The following is a 26,252-nucleotide window of genomic DNA, read 5'->3' on the forward strand; positions in this document are numbered from 1 at the left end:
TCGGGTCCCTGCGCTTTAGGGCTTTCCTTCACTGAGGGGGATGCCCTGTGATACAAAATTAGCACTAATCGCGTATCAGAAACTACCCCCGTTTCTTGAATTAGCCTTTGGTTTTGCCAATTTGCGCCAGCGCGCGTTACGATAGGCCAATGGTCTGCGCGTTCAACCGAGGGTCCTCGTTGCTCTGCGCTAATCACAATTTGCAACTGTCATGAGGATTCCTTTTGATAGCTTGATCTTTCTAAGACTTGAATCTTTGGCATAATTTGAAAGAGTTTATGGAAACTTAGAGAGTGTTTAGGATCCAATTCGGATCATCACGTAAGAATTGCAGCATGCTATTTTTCCCCTCAAGTCTCAAAAACTTACAAAAATAAGGGGCTTGACAACAAGGATCCATATGCAGCTTTAAAACAAGATATTTTGTGTAATCTCAGCAGGGAGAAGTTCTTTTAGTGGGAGATTTCAATGCTAGAACAACAAATAATCAAGCTAGCATTCTTTGTTGTAAAGAGGATAACAATCCTATTTGGCTCACTGAAGACGAGAATCCCCAATGGGTGAGGTGTTCAGAAGATGACAAAGTTAGCAATCATTTTGGAGAGGAGTTGCTTACATTGTGTGGGGCTTTCAACTTAGTTATTTGCAATGGTCTAGATAGATGGAAAAGGTCTGAGAACTTCACTTGCAACACATACAATGGGGCAAGTGTCGTTGACTATGTGATGTGTTCACAAAGCTTGATAGAAAAGATAGACAAAGTTAATATTGGAGAGCATATTTGGGATTTAAAATCAAACCATAACCCAATTTATATAAGGTTATCATGGTTAGAAGAAAGGTAGCCTAGGAGGAAAACCCAATGCTCATGACAATCACTATCAAGGGGAAAAATTCTTCTAACAAAAGAAAATTGTACTATCTTCAAAACAATGTTAGAGAGATTAATTCAGAAGGAGAAAACTGGTTTCAAAAGCTTCAACAGTCATGAGTTAACAAATATAATTCAAAATGCACTTGAGAAGTGCAAAAGAGCAAAAAATAGGAAATCAAAATCAAATTGTTTTCGTGTAAATGCTTGGTTTGATGAGGAATGCAAAATGGCAAGGTGAACCTTGAAAAAGGCAGGAAATGAAAAGATGAATGTGAAGTTACAAAAGAAGATACTAAAAAGGAAAAAAGATGAGTTCATGCAAACAAGGAGAGAAGAGTTAATATATTTAAACAAGAATAACCAAAAGCTTTTCTGGTAGGAACTGCAACCAAGGAAGAAGCAAATTGAAAATAATATTACAACCAATCAATGGTTTAAATATGCAAGGCAACTCTATGAGAAAGACTCGGAGGTAGAGCCCCTCTCAGGATCAACACAAATTCAAATCTCTTCACATTACAGGAGGTGGAGAATGGAATTAAGAAGCTGAAAACAGGAAAGGTAAAGGACTTGGTTGAACTTCAAGCAGAGTATCTAAAATGGGGAATGAACGCTCTTGCACCGCATATCATGGAAATATTCAACAACATCATTCAACAAATATTCCCAAGAGACTGAACAACTAGCCTAGCAATACCCCTTTTTAAAAGTGGAGACATTAATAATCCATCCAACTATAGAACAATTATGATCAATCCTTTGTTTGCAAAGATTTTCGACAACATGGTAGAAGACATAATTAGTAAGTGGGCAGAAGTAAAAGAAAAGAGGGTAAGAGGACAAGCGGGTTTTAGGCTGAAACATTCTACAGTGTATCATGGTATCACATTGAAACACATTGTTGAAAAGGTTTGAGAGGACAAAGAATAAGTATTTTGTTGCTTTGTTGACTTCAAAAAAGCATTTGACATAGTCCATAGGGATAAGTTGTGGCGTAGAATGGAAGAACTTGAAATTCATGTGCATTATAAAGCCGTTGTCCATAGACTTTATGAAGAAGTGAAAGTCAAAATTAGAACCTCAGCAGGTATTTCAGAAAACTTTAGAAGTGACATTGGAGTCAATGAAGGTTGGCCTCTATCCCCAACTCTTTTTGGTCTATATATTGATAAATTGGAAGAGTGGCTAAATATGCAAGGTGAAGATGGTGTTCGGTTGGGGGAGTTCGTGATAAAGATTCTTTTATACGCTGATGATATTGTATTGATTTCTAAATCGGCCCATGGATTGCAAATGCGCTTATATGCCCTTGAGCATTTTTGTAGAGTAGTGGGGATGCAAGTCAATACTAGCAAGACCAAAATAATGATTTTCTCTAATAAAAGGAAACAGAGCCAACATACTTTCTTCTTTGAAGACAACATTCTTGAAGAAGTAAATGAGTACAAATACCTTGGGATTGATTTCAACAACAAACTCAATTAGGAGAAATGCAGAAAGAAGATAATTTTAGGAGGGTGGAAAGCATTATATGCTCTTCAAAACAGATGTAGAGAGGCATAGTTATGGGATTGGAAAACAACTAAAGTACTTTTTTGGACTCCTAGTTTGTCTAGTGATGCTATATGGGTGTGAATTGTGGACTAGCAGCACTCCCGTCTCAAAATGGGAACAAATTGAGAAAATCCAAATGCTTGATCATGAGCAAGTTCAAAATAAAAAGTTCAGTACCTTATGAGATAATGTTGAGTGAAACAGGAGAAACTCCCATTGAAGCAATTGCTATGGTGCGGCTCATAAGATATCTAAAAAGAATTGAGCAAATGAGAGTAGGTAGATGGCCTAATGTTATCTTCAATGAAGGCATGAGTGAAAGAAAGAAAACATGGATAAAACAAAACTACACATGGATGCAAAAATGGAATATCTACCTCAATGCTTGTCCCACAAATAGCAAGGAGCTAAAGGATTTTGTAACAAAGAGCTAAAGGATTTTGTTATGGAGAAGTTTCGTAAAAAGGTATGGGGAAAAGAGTTGGGTAGAAAAAAGAAATATTACATTGAGGAATTCAACCCTACGTGTGATCTACAACAAAAAAAAATGCATTAGAGCTAGCATTTTGTGGAGGGCAAAGGTTCTTATTGCTCAATTAAGGACCAACTCACAACAACTTCGGTGTGGAACAGGTCGGTGGAAAAGGCCTAAAGAAGCTTGGAAAGAACGGGTGTGTGCATTTTGCACATTTGGGGCTGTGGAATCGGAAAATCATTTCATTTTGGAATGTGATGCATTCAAAGACATCTGAGAAAGTTATGAGAACATGTTAGCATCAATTTCTTGGCATTGTCTTTTTAGCGAGGGGATTGTTGGAAGGTTGGGCCAACTCATCATCAATTTGAATCGGAAAAGGATTGAATTACAAAAAACGAAAAACAGAGAACCAATGGTCTCATAGACTATTTTTAGTCTCGTAGACCTTAAAATATCATTTCATTATATTAAAGTAAAGTTACACACAACATCTCTTGCATATACATATATTAGCCGACATTAAAGTAAAGTTACACACAACATCTCTTGCATATACATATATTAGCCGACACACACACACACACACACACACACATATATAATGTAATGTTATGTGACAACATCTCCCTCATGTATTGAGCTATAGAGCGCCTTTCGGCGCAATGACAATCGCTTATATAACATTATTTATTTATTAATTTAATTGAAAGAGAAAAACGTACATTATTAATTTGGAGATAAATTTCAATATTTGATTTGTGAATACTACTAAAATTTTCAATAAATGTAAATCTATACAATTCACTTAATAATTATTGATATTTAAATTAAAATTGTAGAAACCTATTTCTCAAATAAACATAACTATTAACATAATTACATTGGTATTAATAATATCAAGTTTTTAATACCATTAGAGTGTTAAACCAACAAAGTGAATTGAATTTTCCAAAACCAAACCCATGAGAATGTAACCTTGAAACATCAATCCACACAACGAACCTGTGATAAAATTGACATGTAGCTTCTTGCAAGAACTAACCACAAGCAGATAACAAGTCCAGATTGGATTGCTAGACCCATGTTTTAAACAGTGAAATTCAAAAAAATCAATAATAATTGATATATAAACCCAAAAGCAACCAAGATTGCAGATTAATAAAAAATTCTATTCTATTTAGTAAAAGTTGTTCCATGAGTAAAAATTGTCCTACAAGATTGCAGATTAATCAAAAATTCTATTCTATTTAGCAAAAGTTGTTCCATCAGTAAAAATTGTCCTACAGAAACACACTCCATTTGCAAAACATTAAAAATAAAAGCTTAGATATAGAACTTGGCTGTAAACCATACCAACCATCCATGTATTTACAAAATCTTGATTATCTCTAAACATGCCTAACAAAAGACTATCCATTTACAACGTTTACCGTCCAAAACATTTCATTTGGAAAAAATGGACGACAATCTTCTTAACCGCTTATCATCGGCCATTTTGATAGCTCAACTTCATGAATGAATTGCCAATCCTTGATGTTTGTACTGAATGCTATTGACTATAAACATTCAGTCCAAACCCATTTAAGGATCTCTTCCAGCGTGTTCATTATGTTTTCTTCGTCCCACTGCCCCTGATCCTGCACCCGGCATTGATAGTCAGTTTTAAATTCCCCTGAAAAGAGGAACGTAGAATTTCAGTTCCAAAAACTCACCCTCAAATTCTTCGTCAGATTTGTAAGCTTCAAGTTTACTTCATATGTGACTCCTCCAAAAGAAGTTTCAAATTCGAATCTATTTACACGCTGTAATTTTATGGTGCACAGCTTCCCAACTATAGTAGTCACCTTACGATGCCATGATGAATTGACTTTGAACCTGTTTCCTACAGAGTTTTCTCCAAGGGCCCAGTGCAATCCTCCTTTTGCACCATTCTGTATGCATGCAGATTTAACTATTCCTAGAATACATTCTCTCTCTTCCTCCTGTAATTTTGATGTACCCAGAGCATCACTTGTAGTTTAAATTGTTCATTTTGGAATTCAAATAAAAAACCAAATCTAGAATTTTCTAGTTTGTACCAACCAAATAATTTAAATGATAAAACGAAAAAACAAATCATTGAATGAAGCATGCAAGTACTTACGCTAAGCTCTATCGAATAATCTTCTGTAACAAGTATTAATCGCAGATCCATCAACTTGTTCACACAAGATGTATCAGCAATAAAATGTTTGCAAGGTTCCATCTTGATCTGCAAAAGAAACAGTTACACATAATCCATTCTGTCAGTCTACTTTATTTCTGTCAGACCATACAGTGTACACCGTTCTTTTTACTATGGATGGGAAAACTATAATTAATCATTAATGCTTGCTTTGAAAAGCATCCTAGAACCCTTTGGAAACAACTCACACCATTTAAACTCTGGCACATGATTCATGCATCCCAGGTCTGAATTCAAGATCATTTTGGCCGAACATTTGAATTAATAATAATAATAATAATATCTATTTTTAAGATCACAGCCAAGCCAGACACCAAATTGGTGTATGAGACCCCTTGTTTGTGGGACAAGGGGACAAGGGAACCACCTCTGTGCAGCGATTTGACTGCTAAGTCTACGAAGACATACATACTCTACCCCTCTAGTTTTGATTTTGAACCTGTGACCTTTTAGGAGGAAGGAAACACATGCTCTTAACCATTACAACTTATTTATAATGATTAGATACACGAATGTGATCACTTTGAGAAAATAGTAATAGTCATCTCTGTTCTGTAACTGCAGGGACGATGATGGGGAAGGGGAAGGGCAAGGCATAGGGACATATCTTCAACAAGAGAAAACCGTACTATATGGGGATTACCATGGGAGAAGCACCGAATAGATAGCTCCCAGACATCATCGAATGAGAGATTCTGCCACCTGCAGGAGCCGCGAACATCCAGAAGCCTGTGAAACCCAATTCAACCAGCACAAAGAAGCCACACGCATAAATTAAAGGTATGCTGTCTGTTTATCGTCTTTCTTTCTGTTTTGGAGATCTACAAACATTGGAAATAGTTTGGTTAGTATGGTCTGGTCTTTGTAAGCTTGTATAGGGACAGTCAGTCCCAATTTTGAAATTAGCTGTTAATGATGGATGTACATTGTTGCTTTTCTTACTCTTAGTCTTGTATATAATAAAAGCGAAACCTTTTTCTGATTGTAAAAGATGGCACGAGGGAAAATTTACCAATTGTGTGACGGAGCTCCTTAGGCTTTTGCAGGCTCACGCCACCGTCTTTGCCGCAAGGTTCTTCGGCCGCGCAGGCTTCATGACGTTCATCGCTGTCGTCTCAGAACTGGAAGGGCCCGGTTTCCCTTCTATTGGCAGCACTGTTTTCATCCGTTTGGACAATGGAAAACTGGTCTTTAATTACGAAAGATCACCAGAGAAACGAGGGTAAGGGTTGGAGTAGGCAGAGCTGAAAACTGCGGAGGATGAGGATTTGTATGCAAAATTCCGCCGACCCTCAAAGTAGCTTGAAGATAAATGGTGGCACTGATATACTGCTGCTCGCATTGAGAAGAATGTCGGTGATCAAGGTTTGTTTGCTAGGGTTTTCGGGGGACTACACCATTGTCGTTAGGCACAACCTAGTTAATGGCACTACTAAGGTTTTGATTAGGGCAGCGGCTCCTGCTCTAGACCCATGAATCCTGCCTGCTGAGGAGCGTCTAAAGAAACCGGATCTACATCCAGATTTGGTACAACAGAGAATTGCAACTACAGATCTATTACAATTCCCAATATTTGTCAGCCCATTTTTTGGCTGGACTCTTTGCATCAAGGTGAAATCAGTTGATCTAGTATCTACACTAGTTTCTAGACTTAAAGAATGGACAGCAATCCCTGTTGGTTTTATGCGGCTTCTTCACGAAGGAAGGCAACTTAAACGGTGGTGTCATGGGCAGGGGGCATCTTCTGCTTCTAAGCCAAGGCCCAACCCTCCGACACATAAAGATCTCTGAGGCCAGCTTTTGTGGTGGATCAATCTACGAACACTCCATCTCTTGAAGTAGAAAATGTTAAAACCAACTACGGAGCGGTAGATTACGAACGCCAAGCGATTATTTGTTGTTTTAATGGATTTTGGCTCTTGCCATCTGCTCTCCAGGAATGGGTACACCAGAACCAGTCTCAGAATAGTCTATCAATGGAACCGTGCTTTTTGGATTTTAATCCTCTTACCATGATGTCTCTGGCTACTCTAGTTTGGGTAAGGTTTCCTAAGTTACCCATCCATTTGATCCAACCAAAAATCTTAGAAGACATGGGAGATTTCATAGGCCACTTCATCAAAATAGACATTGAAAGACTCTCAAAAGGAATTCTCACATTTGTTCACGTGTTGAAGTGGCCCTCAGTGAAGGGTTACCAGATAAAATCCTACTCAATGGAAGGTGATGAGCTTCAGTGTTGCAACAAGAATGTTGCAACTCCCAAGGCTACCAACTTTAATTATCAACCCCGGGTTCGTACAAACTTAAGAGGTATCGGCATTATATGTGCAACATACAATGTGTCCTCCTTTCGCTGCCCTGACGTAATTGTGTGAATGTAATGAAATCAAACCATAAACTAATTGCATAAATGGAAATTTTGTTTTGGAAAGAAATTAATCCTAGGCAAGAACAACAAATTGTAATTGAAATCCTAAGAGCATGAATTCAAATAAATAAGCCTAATCTACATTGTAAAAAGGCAGGTCCTAAGTGGTCTTTAGTCTTCCCTAATCATTAATTTAGAGCCTAAGAGTGATGATTCAACCCTAAGGGACAAAAAATAATCTTTTTGAGCAAATCTGGGCAAATATATACATACTAGAAGAGTGCTACAGGAAACTACAGGATGCTAAAGGATGATATAATTCACCAAATGACCAAGCAAATCAAATTCAAATTGGATAGGACAAATTTTGTTATTCACTAGAATGTCTTAGGTCTCCATTCGAGGTGGAATCACTCAAAAATACCCTTGTTAACCCATGCTAAAAAAATAGTAGAAAATTACTAGTCTAAAATCTAGAAATTCGAGAACTAGTGAGCTAGTAAATCTATTAAACGCCTAACCTAATCAAGTGCAAATGCAATGGAATAATTTTTGTTATTAACTAAAATGTTTTTGTGATCTAATGCAAGTGGAATCAACTCGATTGAAGCTCGTTAACATGTTCTAAAAAATAGCAGAAATTTACTGTTATTTGCCAGAAGTTTATATTTGTGGATAAGCAAACTAATCCAAGTATCTCAATGATTACAAGGATGTCAGTGTTTGGGTAGATCAGTTACTTACTTCTCGGTAACTAAGTTGCAGTGTAGCAGTGAGCAGTGGCAGTGCTATGGGCAGCATGGGCAACATGTTGAGAGGGAGTTGCAGTACAGATGTAGCAGTGGCAGTGGCAGAGCCCTGGGCAGCAATACAGGAAGCAGCAGTGCAGTGGATGTAGGGCAGCAGGCCTAACATCAACGCAGGTACTGGTGCGGGAGAATCAGTGTGATGTTCAGTGGTGGAGCATTACTAGAGCACATTCCTCGCTAAGAGGGAGTGTTGATTTGGGGTAGCATCGGATGTGCTCTAATCATGAAAATTGGTGGAGAGGCTAAAACACATGAGATCTCCAAGACCCATAAATGGTTTGGGGAAATTCCACCCGGTTAGAGAGATATTAAAATTATTAATATTTTTAATGGGGTTCCTAAGTCTAAATTTAGGAAAATTAAAATATTAATGGGTATTAATATAAAACTGGGTGAGAATGTTCTAAACGACATGGATCAAACCAAATCTAATCTTAGTCGTTGATTAGAGACTTAATCTCGGCCGTTGAAGACTCAACGGAAAAAGTATAAGAGGAGGCTTGAGGGTGAGTTGGAAATACACCAAGATTGATCAGTCAGTTCGATTTTCTAGAGCGGGGTTCGCTGAGAAAATTCGAACAAGTGATCTGTTGTAGCGAGGGGCAGTGAGTACATAGCAGCGACGCAGAGATAGTGCCTAAGGGTCAGCGCAGTGACAAAGAGGCTATGCAGAGGCAGCCATAGCTACGCAGAGGCAGCAAGAGCCACACAGAGGCAGCATGAGACTGCACAGAGGTTGAGGGGCCTACGTGGGTGACGCAGAAGGCCAGCGAGCTGACGCAGAAGGCCAACACGCTGACGCAGAGAGGCAAAAGGCTGACACAGAGGCTTCAGGAGTGACGCTGAGGCTAGCAGAGCTGACGCAGAGCCTAGGAGAAGCGCCAGAAGGATTTTTGTGGGGTAGCCTAGTACTGAGAAGCTGAATATCTGTCTCCGAGAAGAGGTATTACTGCCGTGTAACAATCGCTATTGGATGAGCCAGTTCAGCGCCCTAGTTGTACTCAAGATTCTGCATAATAAGAAAACCCTCAGAACTGCTGCACCGGTTTTCCCGCATTGAGTTTTTCGGGGACGATTGTCCAAAAATAACGTTGTCCCTTGTGTGTTTGTTCCAATATTTCAGTTGTTGATCTATATATGAGTTAAGGTTGCATTTGTGTTTATTTTCAGTATTTATATGTATAAATAACTTGTTAATGGAATAAACAAGTAGGTGAAATAAATCAGAGAATGTAGTAGGGATTTCTAACGGGTAAGACTTAGAAATTTCAACAAGGACTGCCTTGAATGTAGTCTCCGAGGAGTGGGAGACATTTGTCCAAAGCATTTTGGGCAGAGCGACTCTCCCCAATTGGGAGGATATGTGGGCAACTCTTCGACAGGAAGATCTCAGGAGATTGACCAAGGCGGGGAGTAGCGGTGAGGGAGTTCGAATCAAGGAGGAGGAGGAGGAGGAGGATGCAGCTCTTGCATCAGCGGAATAGTAGGGTGACGCAGGAAACCCCAATCACATTTCTTTTTCCCTCCATATACAAACTTTTGGGTCTGGACTTTTGATTATGGCCATACTCAATATCGGAAGCGTTGTTAATGCTCTGTTGCCCTAAAACCCCGATATACAACCTTTTTCTTACAAAGGAAAACCCACTCAACACACATTCGCCGGACTTCAAAATCCATAAACCCGCTTCTATAATCTTTCGGGTCCGCCTCTTTCATCGGCTTTATCGCCTTTCCTCCGATCTTCGCTTTACACAAAAAACAAAGGAAGATCGCTCAAAAACTTAAAGGCCGGAACTCAAAACTTATACAGTTGGAACTATATATATCATCCAGTCTGTGTTCCACTTCAGTCCTTCCGATGCACTGCTCCTTTATATTCCCCGATTCTCCAATCAGCGATTCATCGCTATCGCTTAATCGCACATCAGCCTTCCATCGCACTGTCCACCACCTGATTCACTGATACGATTAGCAATCAAATCTTGGTCGTCCATTGCATCCTCTGATCCAATGGTCGACGTTGCGCCCGATCCACAAACTAATCGCCAATTCCCCGCCGTCGATTAAACCGCGGCAGATCTGACGGTTCACATCTATTTCGGGTAGACAACAAGCCTAGAGGTTAACCGCCCGATAAGGCGGTTTCCTCTCTCCTCCCTTTGCTACGTGTCAAACGTTCAATGGGATCGGCAGCCACACAACATTACCGCTTACCACCTTTTAATCACCCGATATACCATTTTGGTATATAAATCCACCTTTCCTTACTAAAGTTCGCCGACGCGATAAAGTGGTCCTGCTCGGCCCAATTAGATCTGGTCCGTTGATCTTATAGATCCAATGGCCACGATTCCTTCTCGCAATTATTTCCTCCTATATTGGTCTCGCTTGTTTTAATAGACTTTGCGTTATAAACACATTCTCCACCATACTCTGTTCTTCACTGTCATTACTCCATACAACAGATAACTATGATATTTTTGAAGCGACGATTGGGTTTTAAGCAGCTCAAACACTGTTATTAACAATAAGGCTTCAATTACATTTGATCGCTGCAACTCATGACTTGTGCATAAAACAAACAGAGCAAAATGCCTCAGTTATTCCGCAGGAAAACAAAACAGAGACAAGCGAAAGATTTCAGTAGAAATGACCCATTTACACACACACACAATCATTTATCCAATATAATGAATTTACAGAATCTTGCCTCTCTAGCTTGATTACATAAATAAAAGGTCCTATTTCAATCTTGAAACCCTCTCTCTCTCCTCTCTGGTTTCTCTCAAACCTCTAACTAACCTATCTAACCTCTCCAGCTTCTCTCTCGCTAACCTATCCAACCACTGAATTATACAAAAATGTCACAATTTATACAAAAGTGGATTCATGAACCAATTCTGGTTCAGAACCAGAAATCTCTCACTCTCTCCTAAAAAGCCTCTTCAACTCCACTCTTTTCTAAACAAACGCTAAATCAAGCTTCCAAATTCCTCATATTCTATTCAAACCAAATAAATCTAACTATTTGGCATGATCTCCACACAGGGAGGATCAATCAGCCACTATGCCATTTTCTCATATTTGACAATAAATAAACACACTCACACATTTAGATAACTAAAATTAACTAATCTCTTATATTCCAACCTCTTGTTAGTCACAACATGCGATCATGCTATCACATTGCTGACTAGGCCTGAATGCTCCTGCATCAGACTCCCAAAGTTGAAAGTTTCCATGACCTCCTGGTCATGTGTTTCTTCTGTTGTCCATCCAGTATCCCAAACTTTACTTTGTAACTAGTCATCACTTTCATCATGCTGCTAATTCAATTCTTCTGCCACTGTCACTTCTGTTCTTCCAGATTTCCAAATCTTATTTTGCTGCTATCCTCTTTCCTTTCTGATACAAATTCCTGTTGTTAATTTCTCTTCCTTGTTGTCCCTCTTCTTCACTGACTTCATCTTCCACAATTTCTCAATTTCCTCCTTACAATTTGTTCTCAACTAAACTCCACTGACATCTGTCTGCTATACATTTCTTTCCACCATAGAAATTATGAAATTTCTGTCCAATTCTTCTTCACCTCTGCCATTTACAAACTGTTGTTTGTACTCTACAGCTTCTCTTTCATTATCATCAAAGATAATCCTTTCCTCTATGTTATCAGGTTCATCTAATAACCTTCCCAGAAAAATACAAATTTCTTCATATTCAATAAGCATGTCATTTGCATATGACTCCTTCCTGTATAAAACATAATTTCCATCACAATTGTCAAATTCAAAATAACTATGGGTTTCAATCTTCATAGCTGATTCTGCCATCAACTCTTTATACTGTCATTCTGTAAAAGTTATGAAATTGTCATCAATTCTCATTCCAATACTTTCCCTAGCGTTACACAGTGTTCCTTGTTCTAACACAAGACTATCATTCAACAATTCAATAGCTAGGATTTCTTGGAGCATATCATTATGAAGTATCTTTTCATCCTCTATACTTATACTATTGCAACAAAATGATGTTGTTTCATCTTCTCCTACATCAGAAATAAGATTTTGGGTTTCTAAAGCTTCTTCATGGTTTACAGATTCATAAAAATAATCCTCTTTAAAATCACAGAATTCCTAAACTTCTGCACCTGTCAACATCATCTTATATTCCTTCATAATTTCCATAGTACTTTCATTTTGACTCTCTACTGAAGATATATCATCATGTTTATCATCACAAACTTTCATTTGCTTATCTTCAGCGTCTTTAATTATGACAAATTCCCTGTCAATACCATCATTCTCAAGATTATTAAATACATGCTCAAAATAACTTTCTTTTTCAGCCATCTCTTCCAGTAATCTCACTTCTTCATCAACATGCATAAGCACATTTTCCAATTGTTCATCACTTGTCAAACTTGAAAACATACACAACATGTCAGTTTCAAAAATGCAAGGCTCTTCATTTGAAGCCTCAATGATCAACTCCTCATGCTTCCCTAAACTATTATGATAGTTCACTAAATTATTGAGAAATTCTTCCTCAACATCTCTGATTTCTTCCTCATTAAAGAAAACTTCTGGGACTGCAACTTCTTGACTATGCTTGGCAACTTCATCATAAGTTTGTAGAATACCTTCTTGTCCTACACAATTTCTTCCAACACTTAGTTTATCCAAATAAGACAACAATGTCTCTTCCTCTTCTCTGATAAGACTTTGATCTTTCAAAGATTTCCTTGGCTTAACTTCTTTAGCGAAGTTCTCTGTGTTAGCTTTCCTTCTCTTCACTCCACAAGTCTGCAATGCATTTGTTTCCTTTCCTGTTTCCATTTCCCATTGGTCTTCTATCCATGCTAAAATTCCTTCAAATATGATCCAATAAGTTTTCACTAAAAGAAGACACAACCATTTAGCTATACCTTTTAATTTCCTCCACCAATTGAAGTCTTGAAAGTCCTTATGCATCTCCTTTTTTGTTTGTCTTGTCTCTACCTCTTTCACCTTTTTATACACAAGTTCAAATTCATTAGACCGCATACCTGCAAATTTACATTCACAGAAATGATTAATCCCAAAAATATGAGATCCTCTTGTCTGTGAGGATGCTACCAGCACATTCCTCTCCTTCTGATCTGCATCGATCAGTTCTTCATCACTGTCTTCTTCCCCAAGGAGAGATCCTTTCTCTGGTTCACAGATGTATTCTACTCCTTCATTCTCAACTATTCGAAGTATTAATTTCTCAGCAAACAATTCTCTGACAAGCCATTTAACTCTTCTTCCCACATAAAATCCTTGTTTCCATTTTTCTCTAATTCCTTTCAATACCAGCTTCTCCAAATGACTGAGTTCTGCCTTCATCTCAGCCAACTCTATGTCCCTTTCTTCTTTACTCATTCCTTTGAGTCCAACTACTTCAACACTCTTTTCCCTCTGTCTCTGACTTTCCTCTATACCCCTGTCATGACTATCAATAGTCAATTCCTTTCCTTCCTCTGGTGAACTTTCCTTGTTCACTAGTGAGCTGCAACTAACCTTTTCCATTTCACCTGTAACAAGTCTCCTTCATGCCTCACCAAACTTTCCTGAGTTTAGCCTTTTGGCATCTATTGGTTCTTTCCTCGAACCTTTCACTGACTAACAATTCTACCCAGCACTCCTCTTGCTGGAATTGTTATCTCCTATCCACAATCACAATTGTGGAGCTGCCTCAACAACTTCTACCCAACCACAGTTGGAAGTTGTTCTCATCTCCTCTTGAATACTCCTTGCTTTAGGCTCTGCATCTCCAATTGCTCACTTCCTTCTTTCCTTTAGTAAATTCATTTACTGTTGGGTACTGTAACCTTTACTCATCTGAGAGTTCTTCTTGCTTTATCTTCTTTAACATAGCTCATATGCTACGACGCTGGTACAACTCATTCCACCTTTCAACGATTCCACTGCTTCCACTGACCTGCACAATCTTATCTCAAGATACATCAAAGTATCTTTCTAACCTGCAATATTTCCTCAAAGATGTCTTAAAACTAATTCCCATTCCATCAGTTAAATCTTTGTCAAAGGGTTCATTTGTTCACTATTTCATTTAGACTTTCCATTCAAAAGACTCCATACAGCTAACAACTATTTCCCATTTGACTTTTCATAATAGACTCTTCAGCTTTCAAGATCAATTAAGATTAGATCTGAATTTCAATTATATTTACCAATTCATAACAGACACTATCAATTCCTTCTGATAACCTGTTTGTAAGCAAACCTGTTTTTCTTCTACAAATTCCAAAATTCATTCCTCTTAGTGGTTCTTTTTTTCAGTCATATTAAACCCAATCTCTGTTCTTTCAATCATCAATGTCATTGCCTTCAACAATACTTTAAACAATCCTCAATCATTCTCAGTTTTTCACAAAATTCTTCAAATCATTTAAATGACTTAAATACCATAGCAAACCATTCTTCTATTCAACGTTAACTTCTAAACCTTTCATTTCAATCAAATCAATCATGCAATCAACTTTTCCTAAAAGGAAAACACCTTCTCCTTTGAAATTTCAATACCTTGTTGTTCTTTAGACATTCAAACAAATCTCTGCAAAATTACCAGATTAAACATCCTTACTAGACCTTCTTCAGAGATTCACTGCTTCTCCATTCAGATCTCAGTGTTCTTTGTAGTTTGATCCCCATCTATATCAAATTCTCTTCAGTGCAAATTATACACATGCTGGAATTAAAATTCAGTCTCTAAACCAGTGTTTACAAGCGTTAAGCTAGCTCTGATACCAAAAATGACGCAGAAAACCCCGATCACATTTCTTTTTCCCTCCATATACAAACTTTTGGGTTTGGACTTCTGATTATGGCCATACTCAATATCGGAAACATTGTTAATACTTTGTTGCCTTAAAAACCCGATATACAACCTTTTTTCGAATTAGAAAGGAAAACCCACTCAACACACATTAGCCGGACTTCAAAATCCAGAAACTCGCTTCTATAATCTTTCGGGTCCACCTCTTCCATCGGCTTTATCTCCTTTCCTCCGATCTCCACTTTACACAGAAAACAAACGAATATCGCTCAAAAAACTTAAAGGCCGGAACTCAAAACTTATACAGCCGGAACTATATATATCATCGGGTCCATGTTCCACTTCAGTCCTTCCAATGCGCTACTCCTTTATATTCCCCGATTCTCCGATCAGCGATTCATCGCTATCGCGATATCGCTTAATCACACATCGGCCTTCCATCACACTGTCCACCGCCCGATTCACTGATATGATTAGCGATCAAATCTTGGTCGTCCATTGCATCCTCTGATCCAACGGTCGACGTTGCGCTTGATCCACAAACTAATCACTAGTTCCCCGCCGTCGATTAAACCGTGGCAGATCTGACGGTTAACATCTATTTCGGGTAGACAACAAGCCCAGAGATTAACCGCTCGATAAAGCGGTTTCCTCTCTCCTTCCTTTGCAACGCGTCAAATGTTCAATGAGATCGACGGCCACACAACATTACCGCTTACCACCTTTTAATCGCCCGATATACCATTTTGATATATAAATCCGCCTTTCCTTACTAAAGTTCACCGACGCGATAAAGTGGTCTTGCTCGGCCCGATTAGATCTAGTCCGTTGATCTTATAGATCCAACGGCCACGATTCCTTCTCGCAATTATTTGCTCCTATATTGGTCTCACTTGTTTTAATAGACTTTGCGTTATAAACACATTCTCCACCATACTCTGTTATTCACTGTCATTACTCCATACGACAGATAACTATGATATTTTTGAAGCAACGATTGGGTTTTAAGCGGCTCAAACATTGTTATTAACAATAAGGCTCCAATTACATTTGATCGCTGCAACTCATGACTTGTGCATAAAACAAACAGAGCAGAATGCCTCAGTTATTCCGCAGGCAAACAAAACAGAGACAAGCGAAGGATTTCAGTAGAAATGACCCATTTACACACACACGCAATCATTTATCTAATATAATGAATTTACAGAATCTTGCCTCTCTGGCTCGATTACATAAATAAAAGGTCTTGTTTCAATCTTGAAACCCTCGCTCTCTCCTCTTTGGTTTCTCTTGAACCTCTAACTAACCTATCTAACCTCTCTAGTGTCTCTCTCGCTAACCTATCCAACCTCTAAATTATACAAAAAGATCACAATTTATACAAAAGTGGATTCATGAACCAATTCTGGTTTAGAACCAGAAATCTCTCACTCTCTCCTAAAAAGTCTCTTCAACTCCACTCTTTTCTAAACAAACGCTAAATCAAGCTTTCAAATTCCTCATATTCTATTCAAACCAAATAAATCTAACTGTTTGGCCTGATCTCCACACAGGGAGGATCAATCAACCACTATGCCCTTTTCTCATATTTGACAATAAATAAACACTCTCACACATTTAAATAAATAAAATTAACTAATCTCTTATCTTCCAACCCCTTGTTAGTCACAACATGTGATCATGCTATCACATTGTTGACTAGGCCTGAATGCTCCTGCATCACAGGGGGTACAGAAGAGGAAGAAGAAAGACATCTTGGGGGTCAAGTGCTTCAACTGTGGGAGTTGGGACATTATGCGTCTCAGTGCCCCAGGAAGAAAGGCAAGGGAGAAGCTTCTGACTCAAAGGTTGCTCCAGCAAAGGCGGAGAAGGATGTCGACACTGATAATGATTATGCCATGAGTGCTCATGCGCCTTTAGAGAAGAGGTGGGGAGACATAGAGCTGTAGTCGAGAGGACTACAAGAAAAGGGCAGGATCCTTGAGGTGCCCAAATTCTCGGATCGCATACAGCTACGGGAGCCCTTAACGACAGTAGCATGATGAAAGGTGTTGGGTGGAGCAAGGTGTGATGGAGCGGCAAGGTAGTGCTAGAGTGCAGAAGTCTGTAGCAGCGCAGTGGAGGTTGCAGCAGTGTGAGAGGCACAGAAGAGGTTGCAGCAGCACAGTAGCAGCAGAGGGAGCACAAGATAGCAGCAGAGGTAGCTTCAACATCACGAGGCTTCCAGACCGACCAGGATGTCAGTGTTTGGGTGAAGTCAGTTTCTTACTTCTCGATAACTGAGTTGTAGTGCAGCAGTTAGTAGTGGCAGTGCTATGGGCAGCGTGATGCAACATGTTGAGAGGGAGTTGCAGTACAGATGTTGCAGTGGCAGTGGCAGTGTCATGGGTAGCAGTATAGGAAGCAACAATGAAGTGGATCTGGGGCAGCAAGCCAAGCATTAGCACAGAGGACCGATGTGGAGGATCAATGTGATGCTTCTATGGTGAAACATTGCTAGAGCACATTCCTCGCTAAGAGGGGGTGTTGATTTTTGTTAGCATCGGATGTGCTCTATCCATGAAATTTGGTGGAGAGGCTAAGGCACATGAGATCTCCAAGACCCAAAAATCGTTTGGAGAAATTCCACCCGGATGAAGAGATATTAAAATAATTAATATTTTTAATGGGTTCCTAAGTCTAAACTTAGGAAAATAAAAATATTAATGTGTATTAATATAAAATGGGTGAGAAAGTTCTAAGTGACGAGGATCAAGCCAGTTCTAATCTTAGCCGTTGATTAGGGATTTAATCTCGGTCGTTGAATCGTCAACAGGAAAAGTATAAGAGGAGGCTTGAGGGTCAGTTGGAGACACACCAAGAGAGATCAAGAATTCGATTTTCTGGGGCGAGGTTTGCTGAGGAAATCAAGTTAGTGATCAGTTGCAACGAGGGGCAGTTCAGCAAGGGATTTTCATCCAAGGTTGAAGAATACATAATAGAGAGGCAGTGAAGTGCCGAGAGAGACAACGCATGCCCAAGAAGGGCTGACGCAGAGGACACATAGGGTCGCAGAGGCTGACGCAGAGGGCGCAGAGGGCTTCAGAGGCAACACTGGGAAGATTCTATGGGGCGGAGTAAGAGCAGTTCATCCGGGAGAGGGTGACGCAGATCCTGAAGAGTGACGTAGTTCAGAAGCAGTGCTTAGAGCAGCTTTCGCTGTCCAAAACAAGGAACAGTCAGAGTCACTGTGGGGTTGATCATTCGGTTGCTGAGTTGCCGGAATATCTATCTTCAGATAGAGGTACTACTGCCAAGGACATTCTCTGTTGGGTGAGCCATTTTTGGCACCCTAGTTGTATTCACGAAATGTACTTAACAATACAAACCCTCTATATGCTGCAACGGATTTCCCGAATTGGGTTTTTCTAGGGAAGATTGTCCAAAAATAACGGTGTCCCTTGTGTTATTGTTTTTGTTTATTTCAATACATGATCTGTATATCTGTGAAGGCTGCAATAGTGTTTACTTCGATGTTTATGCAATTAAATAACTTGTTAATGTAAAGAACAAGTAGGAGATTGTAAACCAGTAATTGCAGTAGGGGTTTCTGATGTGTTAGATTCAAGAATTTTCACACCTACAAGTCAGCTTAAATGGAGGGACAATCCTCTATTTATAGAGGTTGTCCACTCCAATTAGAACATACTACTCAAGCTCTGAAATCCGCAAGAAACAGAGAGGACAAGAAGGTCGAAGGAAGCCAAGGTAAAGGGTCTACTAGGGCAGCGAAGAGAAGAGGAAGAACAATGAAGATTAAGGGACTGTTTCTAGGGTATACACAGTCACATGTGCGAGGGAATGAAGGAAAATTTGCGGCTATATCAGTAGTAAAATCACAGTTGTATATTCTTCATTGTTTGGGCTAGTAACTAGGCCTACAAAGGCCTCCTACTCCAGCATGGAAGGAAGACACTCAAGCGAAGGAGAGAAGAGCATATGAACCTAGTAATCCTCCCACACGTGTGAGAAACTAGGGCAGCAGAACAGCAGCACTGTCATACTCTCATATCTCAATAAGGATCTCGGTTGGTCAACGTTGAAGTCTACTTGTGCAAGGGATAGAAGAGGAACACCTCACCTAGAAGACTCACTCAAGAAGGTCTATCTCTAGACAAGATTCATAAGAGAATGAAGTGCCGAAAGAAGGAGGACGAAGTGCCGGAGAACAAAGTGCCGGAAGAAGTGCCGGGGTATATGGTGTAGAAAGGGGTAAAGACTCGACTTGTGCTTGGAGGATCTCTTAGTTAGGGGTCTAGGGTTTGGCATTGATCAATAGAAGCTTCAATAAGAGAAATTCACTAAAGGGTTTTCCTCTCAAGAGAAGAGAGGTTTTGGCCCTGGCAAAGAGCCAACATCTTGTGTTCTTGTTTTTATGTTTTGGTAGCAGTTTGATGAAGTACACACATATGCACTAATAAGAAGAAGAAGAAGAATAAACTAAAAAGAAAAGTAAAAAGACTCCACAAACTGTTATCAAGTAACGAAGAATCACACTACACTACTTTGACCTAGATTCTTCAACATGGTATCAGAGATAAGGGTGACACATAAAGGAAAAGGCAACTCAAGAACACTCATCAAGGGGAAGCATCTACAAAGTTGAAGCATCAAGCCTAGAAGTCTCAATCACTTCAAGGACAAGAAGGATATACAACCCATCATTCATTAAGGAGGTCTACAAAGCTAGAAGAAGAGTCTTACATAAAGGCACCTACAAAGAAGAGCAGATTGAAGTAGGACCTACATCAAGCTACAAGTCTTCAAGCAAACCTCATCACCAAGCAAGTCCACTTGGAGAAGACAACTTGAAGAAAATCAAGATCCAGGGAAGACAAGCCTTCAAGGAGGAAGCAAATCCATTACATCTCAAAATCTATCAAGTAAGTACATGTCCCCTTCTAAATATACATCAATGTCTTTTTACAAGGAAAGCAATAAATTGGTAGGTACCAATAACTTTCTTGCATGGAAGAAGAAGACTGATCTACTTCTCAAGGAGAATGAACTCCTAGAACATGTCAAAGGGAATATCACTATCCCTGCTAAGGAACAGACTCAAGCCTTAGCCAAGTACAATAAGGATGAGACAAGAGCTCAAAGGATTTTGATAGAATCAATCAAAGACTCTCTCATTCCTTATGTCTCCAAGTTTGAGACATCAAAAGAAATTTATGATAAGCTAGTAGAGCTATTCTCGGTATCCACAACCGGAGAAGTGATATCTCTGAGAAATGAATTATACAAGATGAAGATAACAAAGGAAGGAATAGCTCCCTACTTCATGAAAATCTCTGAAATGAGAGATCAACTTCAAGAGCTTGGGGAAGTCATGTCTGACAGAGAGATGACAACTGTAGTACTCAATGCTCTACCTGAGGAGTGGGGAAACTTCACATCAAGCATATATGCCAAGAAGGAAGCAACCACTCTCAGTGAAATGTGGTCTCTATGCAGGACAGAGGAAACCAGACTTAAGGCAAAAGAAGATGTGGGATCAAAGGAGCAAGCATTTGCTACCATGGCCAAAAGAAAGGGTAAATTTGGCAAGTTTGGTCCACGAAGAACAAACAACAAATACATGTCCAAGATCCAATGCTTTGGATGCCAAGAATATGGACACTACAAAAGGAATTGTCCTAAGCTTAAGAAGGACAACAATAACAAAAGAAAAAGGGAAGAAGCTCACTTGACTCAAGAGGTGAAAGAAGAAGGAAAGAAGAAAAAGAAGGAAGATTATCCGAATCTCTACTATGACTAGGTCAATCTCTTTACTTCTAGACTTCTTTCAAAGTTTTGAGTAATATAGGAGCATGTAGGAATAAGGATTAATATTGCATGGCTAGGAACATTCTCTAGAATCTAGAAGCATGATGTACATAGAATTCTAGATACTAATAAAGATGTAACATTTATGATAAGAACAAAAATGCATAAGTAGAAATATCTTCTAGAATATAGGAGCATGGTAGATATAGCTCAAGATAGTCATATAGAAGGAGCATACCTAGTATAGAACCTCATCCATGATAAAAGAAAATTTTGATCATGGTTAAGTATCTTAGAAGACTTCCATTATCAAAGAAAAAGAAACATTTGCAAAGCAAGGATCTTTAAGATCCTATGATGGAATCTTCAAAAGAAGGTTCATGAACCAAGGCAGATGTCTCATTGGAAATCCCATTCATGGAATTCAAGAAAAAGATGATATGCAGGCAAGCTAAGATGAAGCAAGAAGGACCACACCAAAGGATGATCAAAGGAGAATCAAGATGAGGTATGTATGCATCAAAGTTTAGTCATGCTATCATTTGTATATTGTTGAGTCATGGGATAGTTCTATTAAACATGATCAAGCATGAAAGAATCTCTTTCACCAAGAACATGCTCGAAGGCATGTACCACAATATGAAGGTCAACAAAAGAATATGATCACTTAAGGAGCATAAGATTGCTGACTAAGAAGCAAGAAGAAATGCTGACAAGTCCATAAAGGAAGCAATGAAGGAATGCTCTCACAAGAAGCATGAGATGGTTGACCTATCTATTGTGGAAATTTCTAATTCTGGCACATTAGAAACCCTACTGCATTATCTGGTTTATTATATCCTACTTGTCCATTCCATTAACAAGGTATTTATTAACATAAATACTGAAATAAACACAAATGCAGCCTTCACACGTATACAGATCAACAACTAAAATAAACTAAGACAACACAAGGGACACCGTTATTTTTGGACAATCATCCCCAGAAAAACCTAATGCAGGAAAACCGGTGCAGCAGATATGAGTGTTTTATTATTATGCAATTTTCTGAATACAACTAGGGTGCCAGAAATGGCTCAGCCTGCAAAGAATTTCCTTGGCAGTAGTACCTCTCTCCAGAGACAGATATTCTGGCTGACCAACAACCAGATGATGATTCCCACAGTGATTTTGACTGTTCCTCAGCTGGACAGCGAAAGTTGCTCCAAGCTTCTCTCTGAAACTACGTCACCCTCTACAGCTCTGCGTCTGCCTCTCATCTCTCAGTCTGCTCCACGAAAACACCCCAGCGCAACTCTTTCTACCCAGCGTCAGCTCTGCTAACCTCTGCGTCCTCAGCGCTGGCCCTCCAAGCCTCTGCGTCAGCTCTGGTTGTCTCTGCATCAGCCCAGGCTACCTCTACGCTGTCTCTTCAGCACTATCTCTACCTCTCTACTATGTATTCTCGGCTATCTGCCGAACTTCCCATCGCTGCAACAGATCACTAACTCAATTTCTCAGTAAACTCTGCCCTAGAAAATCGAATTCTTGATCAACTCGGTGTATCTCCAAGACTCCAACTGACCATCAAGCCTCCTCTTATACTTTTCCTGTTGACGATTCAACGGTCGGGATTAAGTCCCTAATCAACGGCTAAGATTAGATTTGGCTTGATCCTCATTATTTAGAACTTTCTCACCCATATTATATTAATACACATTAATATTTTAATTTCCCTGAGTTTAGACTTAGGGTCTCATTAAAAATATTAATTATTTTAATATCTCTCCATCCGGGTGGAATTTCCCAAACGATTTCTGGGTCTTGGAGATCTCACGTGCCTTAGCCTCTCCACCAATTTTCATGGCTAGATCACATCCGATGCTACCAAAAATCAACACTCCCTCTTAGCGAGAAATGTGCTCTCGTAACGCTTCACCATAGAAACATCACACTGATCCTCCGCACTGGTACCTGTGCCGATGCTTGGCTTGCTTGCCTCACATCCACTGCTGCTGTTACATCTGTACTGTAGCTCCCTCTCAACATGCTGCATCATAGCACTGCCACTGCTAACTGCTGCACTGCAACTCAGTTACCGAGAAGTAAGTAACTGACTTCCCCCAAATAATGACATCCCAGTCAGTCTGGAAGCCTCGTGATGCTGAAGCTGCCTCTGTTGCTAACCCGTGCTCCCTCTGCTTCCACTGTGCTGCTGCAAACACCTTTGTGCCTCTCGCACTACTGCAACCTCTGCTACGCTGCTATAGACTTTTGCACTCTAGCCTTGCCTTGCTGCTCCACTACACTTTGCTCCACCTAACATCTGTCATCATGTTACTGTCGTTAAGGGCTCCTATAGCCAGATGTGATCCAAGAGTTTGGGCACCTCAAGGATCCTGCCCCTAGTATGTAGTCCTCTTGACTACAACTCAATGTCTCCCCACCTCTTCTCTAGAGGTGCATGAGCACTCATGGCATAATCGTCATCAGTCTCGACCTATTTCTCCGCCTTAGTTGGAGCTGCCTTTGAATCAAAAGCCTCTCCCTTGCTTTTCTCCTTGGGACACTGAGATGCATAATGTCCCAGCTTCCCACAATGGAAGCACTTAACCTTGGAGATGTCCTTCTTCTTCAACTTCCCTTGCTGTCCTGCTGATGCTAGAGCCGCATCCTCCTCCTCCTCTTTCTTGACTCGAGCTCCCTTACCACTACTCCCCACCTTGGTCATCCTCCTGATCTCTTCCTATCCAAGAACTGCCCACATCTCCTCCCAACTGGGAAGAGTAGCCTTGCCCAAAATACTTTGGACAAATGTCTCCCACTCCTCAGAGACTGCATTCAAGGAAGTCCTAATCATAAACTCTGGATCTGGTGTAAACCCCATAGAAGTAAGCTGGTCGTGAATCTCCTGCAACCTAAGAAGAAATGGATCTATTTGCTCTCCCTTCTGCATCTGAGATGACCGCAGTCGATTCTCCAATAGCATCTTTTGCTGCACGAAAGAGCCCTAGTATAAAGTGGTCAGGGTGTCCCACATCTCCTTTGTTGTGTTCTTCTCAGCAATATGTGGTATGACACGATCTTTGACCCTGTCTAGGATCATGTACTTCGCCCTTGCCATTGCATCCTCATACTTCTCGTTCTGAGCTGGGTCAACTGGGATAGCCACAGTTTTCAAGGCATAGTCCTTGATGCGATGTCAATTCAGGACTGCCAGGATTCTGGCCTTCCAGATGACAAAGTTAGAAGCCCCCTCCAACCTGTCCTGATCCCTTAGTCCATTCACTACCATTTCAGGAACTCTTCTGGACTCCCTCTGAGTCTTGACTCCCCTCCTGGAAATCTCCCTCTAAGTCTTGATTTCCCTCTTGGAAATCCTTTGGCCAGCTGTCGAACTGCTCCTCTCCAATCCTCCTTGCAACTGCAACTTGGATCTGGATTTCTTAGCTAGAAATCCGTCGAGGTAGTGACTCCCTCTAACTTGGTTTTGTCTCCTTAGACATTGTTCTGTATTGACAGAAACAACGTCCCACCAGCTCCTCAAATCACAATCTACCCATAGCTTCCCAAGCCCCGCAACTGAAGAAACTGAGCCTTTTAGGCTTTGCGCAATCCCGGCAAAGGCCGAATCTGCTCCTCCTGGCCATAGCGTCAATCCTTCCTGGCTGAGAAAGATGACCGGGCACTGTGTAGGTATGATCTGCCCCTCTTTGCCTCTGTGTTGACCCTCCTCCTGGCTCGAAATGTTGACACAGGCCCTGCGTCACTTCCTCTCCTGCTGTTTTTTCTCTGGAACAACGTTGTCTCTTGAGACAGTTGCTTCTGCTGCAAATTCTTCAGATTTGTCCTGCTGACGTCCTCAGTTCTTTTGTGATTTGCAATCCTCTAATACCATGTGGAAATTTCTAATTCTGACACATTAGAAATCCCTACTGCATTAACTAGTTTATTATCTCCTACTTGTTTATTCCATTAAAAAGTTATTTATTAACATAAACACTGAAATAAACACAAATGCAACCTTCACACATACACAGATTAACAACTGAAATAAACTGAGACAACGTAAGGGACACTATTATATTTGGACAATCGTCCCCGGAAAAACCCAATGCGGGAAAACCAGTGCAATAGATATGAGGGTTTTATTATTATGTAGTTTTATGAATACAACTAGGGTGCTAGAAATGGCTCACCTTGCAGAGAATTTCCTTGGTAGTAGTACCTCTCTCCGGAGACAGATATTCTCGCTGATCAGCAACCGGATGATGATTCCCACAGTGACTTTGACTGTTCCTCAGTTGGACAACGAATGCTGCTCCAAGCTTCTCTGGAACTATGTCACCCTCTACAGCTTTGCATCTGCTTCTCAGCTCTCAGTATGCCCCACAAAAACACCCCAACACAACTCTTTCTGCCCAGCGTCAGCTCTGCTAACATTTGCGTTAGCTTCTCGGCCTCCTGCGTCCTCAGCACTGACCCTCCAAGCCTCTGCATCAGCTCTGGCTGTCTCTGCGTCAGCCCAAGTTGCCTCTGCGATGTTTCTTTGGCACTATCTCTGCCTCTCTGCCATGTATTCTCGGCCTTCTGCCGAACTACCCCTCGTTGCAACAGATCATTAACTCGATTTCTCAGCAAACCCTGCCCCAGAAAATCGAATTCTTGATCAACTCAATATATCTCCAACTGACCCTCAAGCCTCTTCTTATACTTTTCCTGTTGACGATTCAACGCCCGAGATTAAGTCCCTAATCAACAGCTAAGATTAGATTTGGCTTGATCCTCGTTATTTAGAACTTTCTCACCCATATTATATTAATACACATCAATATTTTAATTTCCCAAAGTTTAAACTTAGGGTCTCATTAAAAATATTAATTATTTTAATATCTCTCCATCCAGGTGGAATTTCCCCAAACGATTTCTGGGTCTTGGAGATCTCATGTGCCTTAGCCTCTCCACCAATTTTCATGGCTAGAGCACATTCGATGCTACCAAAAATCGACATCTATATAATAAGAAGAAAATGAAGAAAGTGATCAAGCATGTGAAGAACACCATGATCACCGAGAATCACTATCTGACAAAATGCTTTGAAGATATCTCCCGAAAGAAGGCAAGACAACTCTGATAAAGGAAGAAAGGACCCTTGACACCTATGAAGGCCTTGGAGATATAAAAGATGCAGATAACTGATTCTACTCTACGAAGATGTCGTGATGAAGAAACCATCCAACAAAAAGCAATGTTGAAGCAATATCAGGATGAAGTCATGATGGGCTACTAGGTCAAAGCATGTAAACAAGCAAGTACAACGAAGCATCCATGAG

At 40.1% G+C, this 26,252-nt stretch overlaps 1 protein-coding gene across 1 annotated transcript in view; it reads right to left on the reverse strand.

Annotated features, from left to right (window-relative positions):
- Window positions 1-4,215: 4,215 nt before the first annotated feature.
- LOC149264566 (uncharacterized) overlaps window positions 4,216-26,252 on the reverse strand; it is a 233,135-nt gene continuing 211,098 nt past the window's right edge. Inside the window, exons 5-7 of the mRNA XM_089428392.1 lie at window positions 5,050-5,157; window positions 4,619-4,888; window positions 4,216-4,543 (exon numbers count right to left, since the gene is read on the reverse strand). Coding sequence (XP_089284518.1) covers window positions 4,463-4,543; window positions 4,619-4,888; window positions 5,050-5,157 — 459 coding nt within the window. The 3' untranslated portion in view covers window positions 4,216-4,462. The remainder of the gene's footprint in view (window positions 4,544-4,618; window positions 4,889-5,049; window positions 5,158-26,252) is intronic.

The sequence above is a fragment of the Pinus tabuliformis genome, chromosome 6 (assembly GCF_031772625.1).
Source record: "Pinus tabuliformis cultivar Carrire ecotype Pingquan chromosome 6, CPIR1, whole genome shotgun sequence".
NCBI lineage: Eukaryota > Viridiplantae > Streptophyta > Pinopsida > Pinales > Pinaceae > Pinus > Pinus tabuliformis.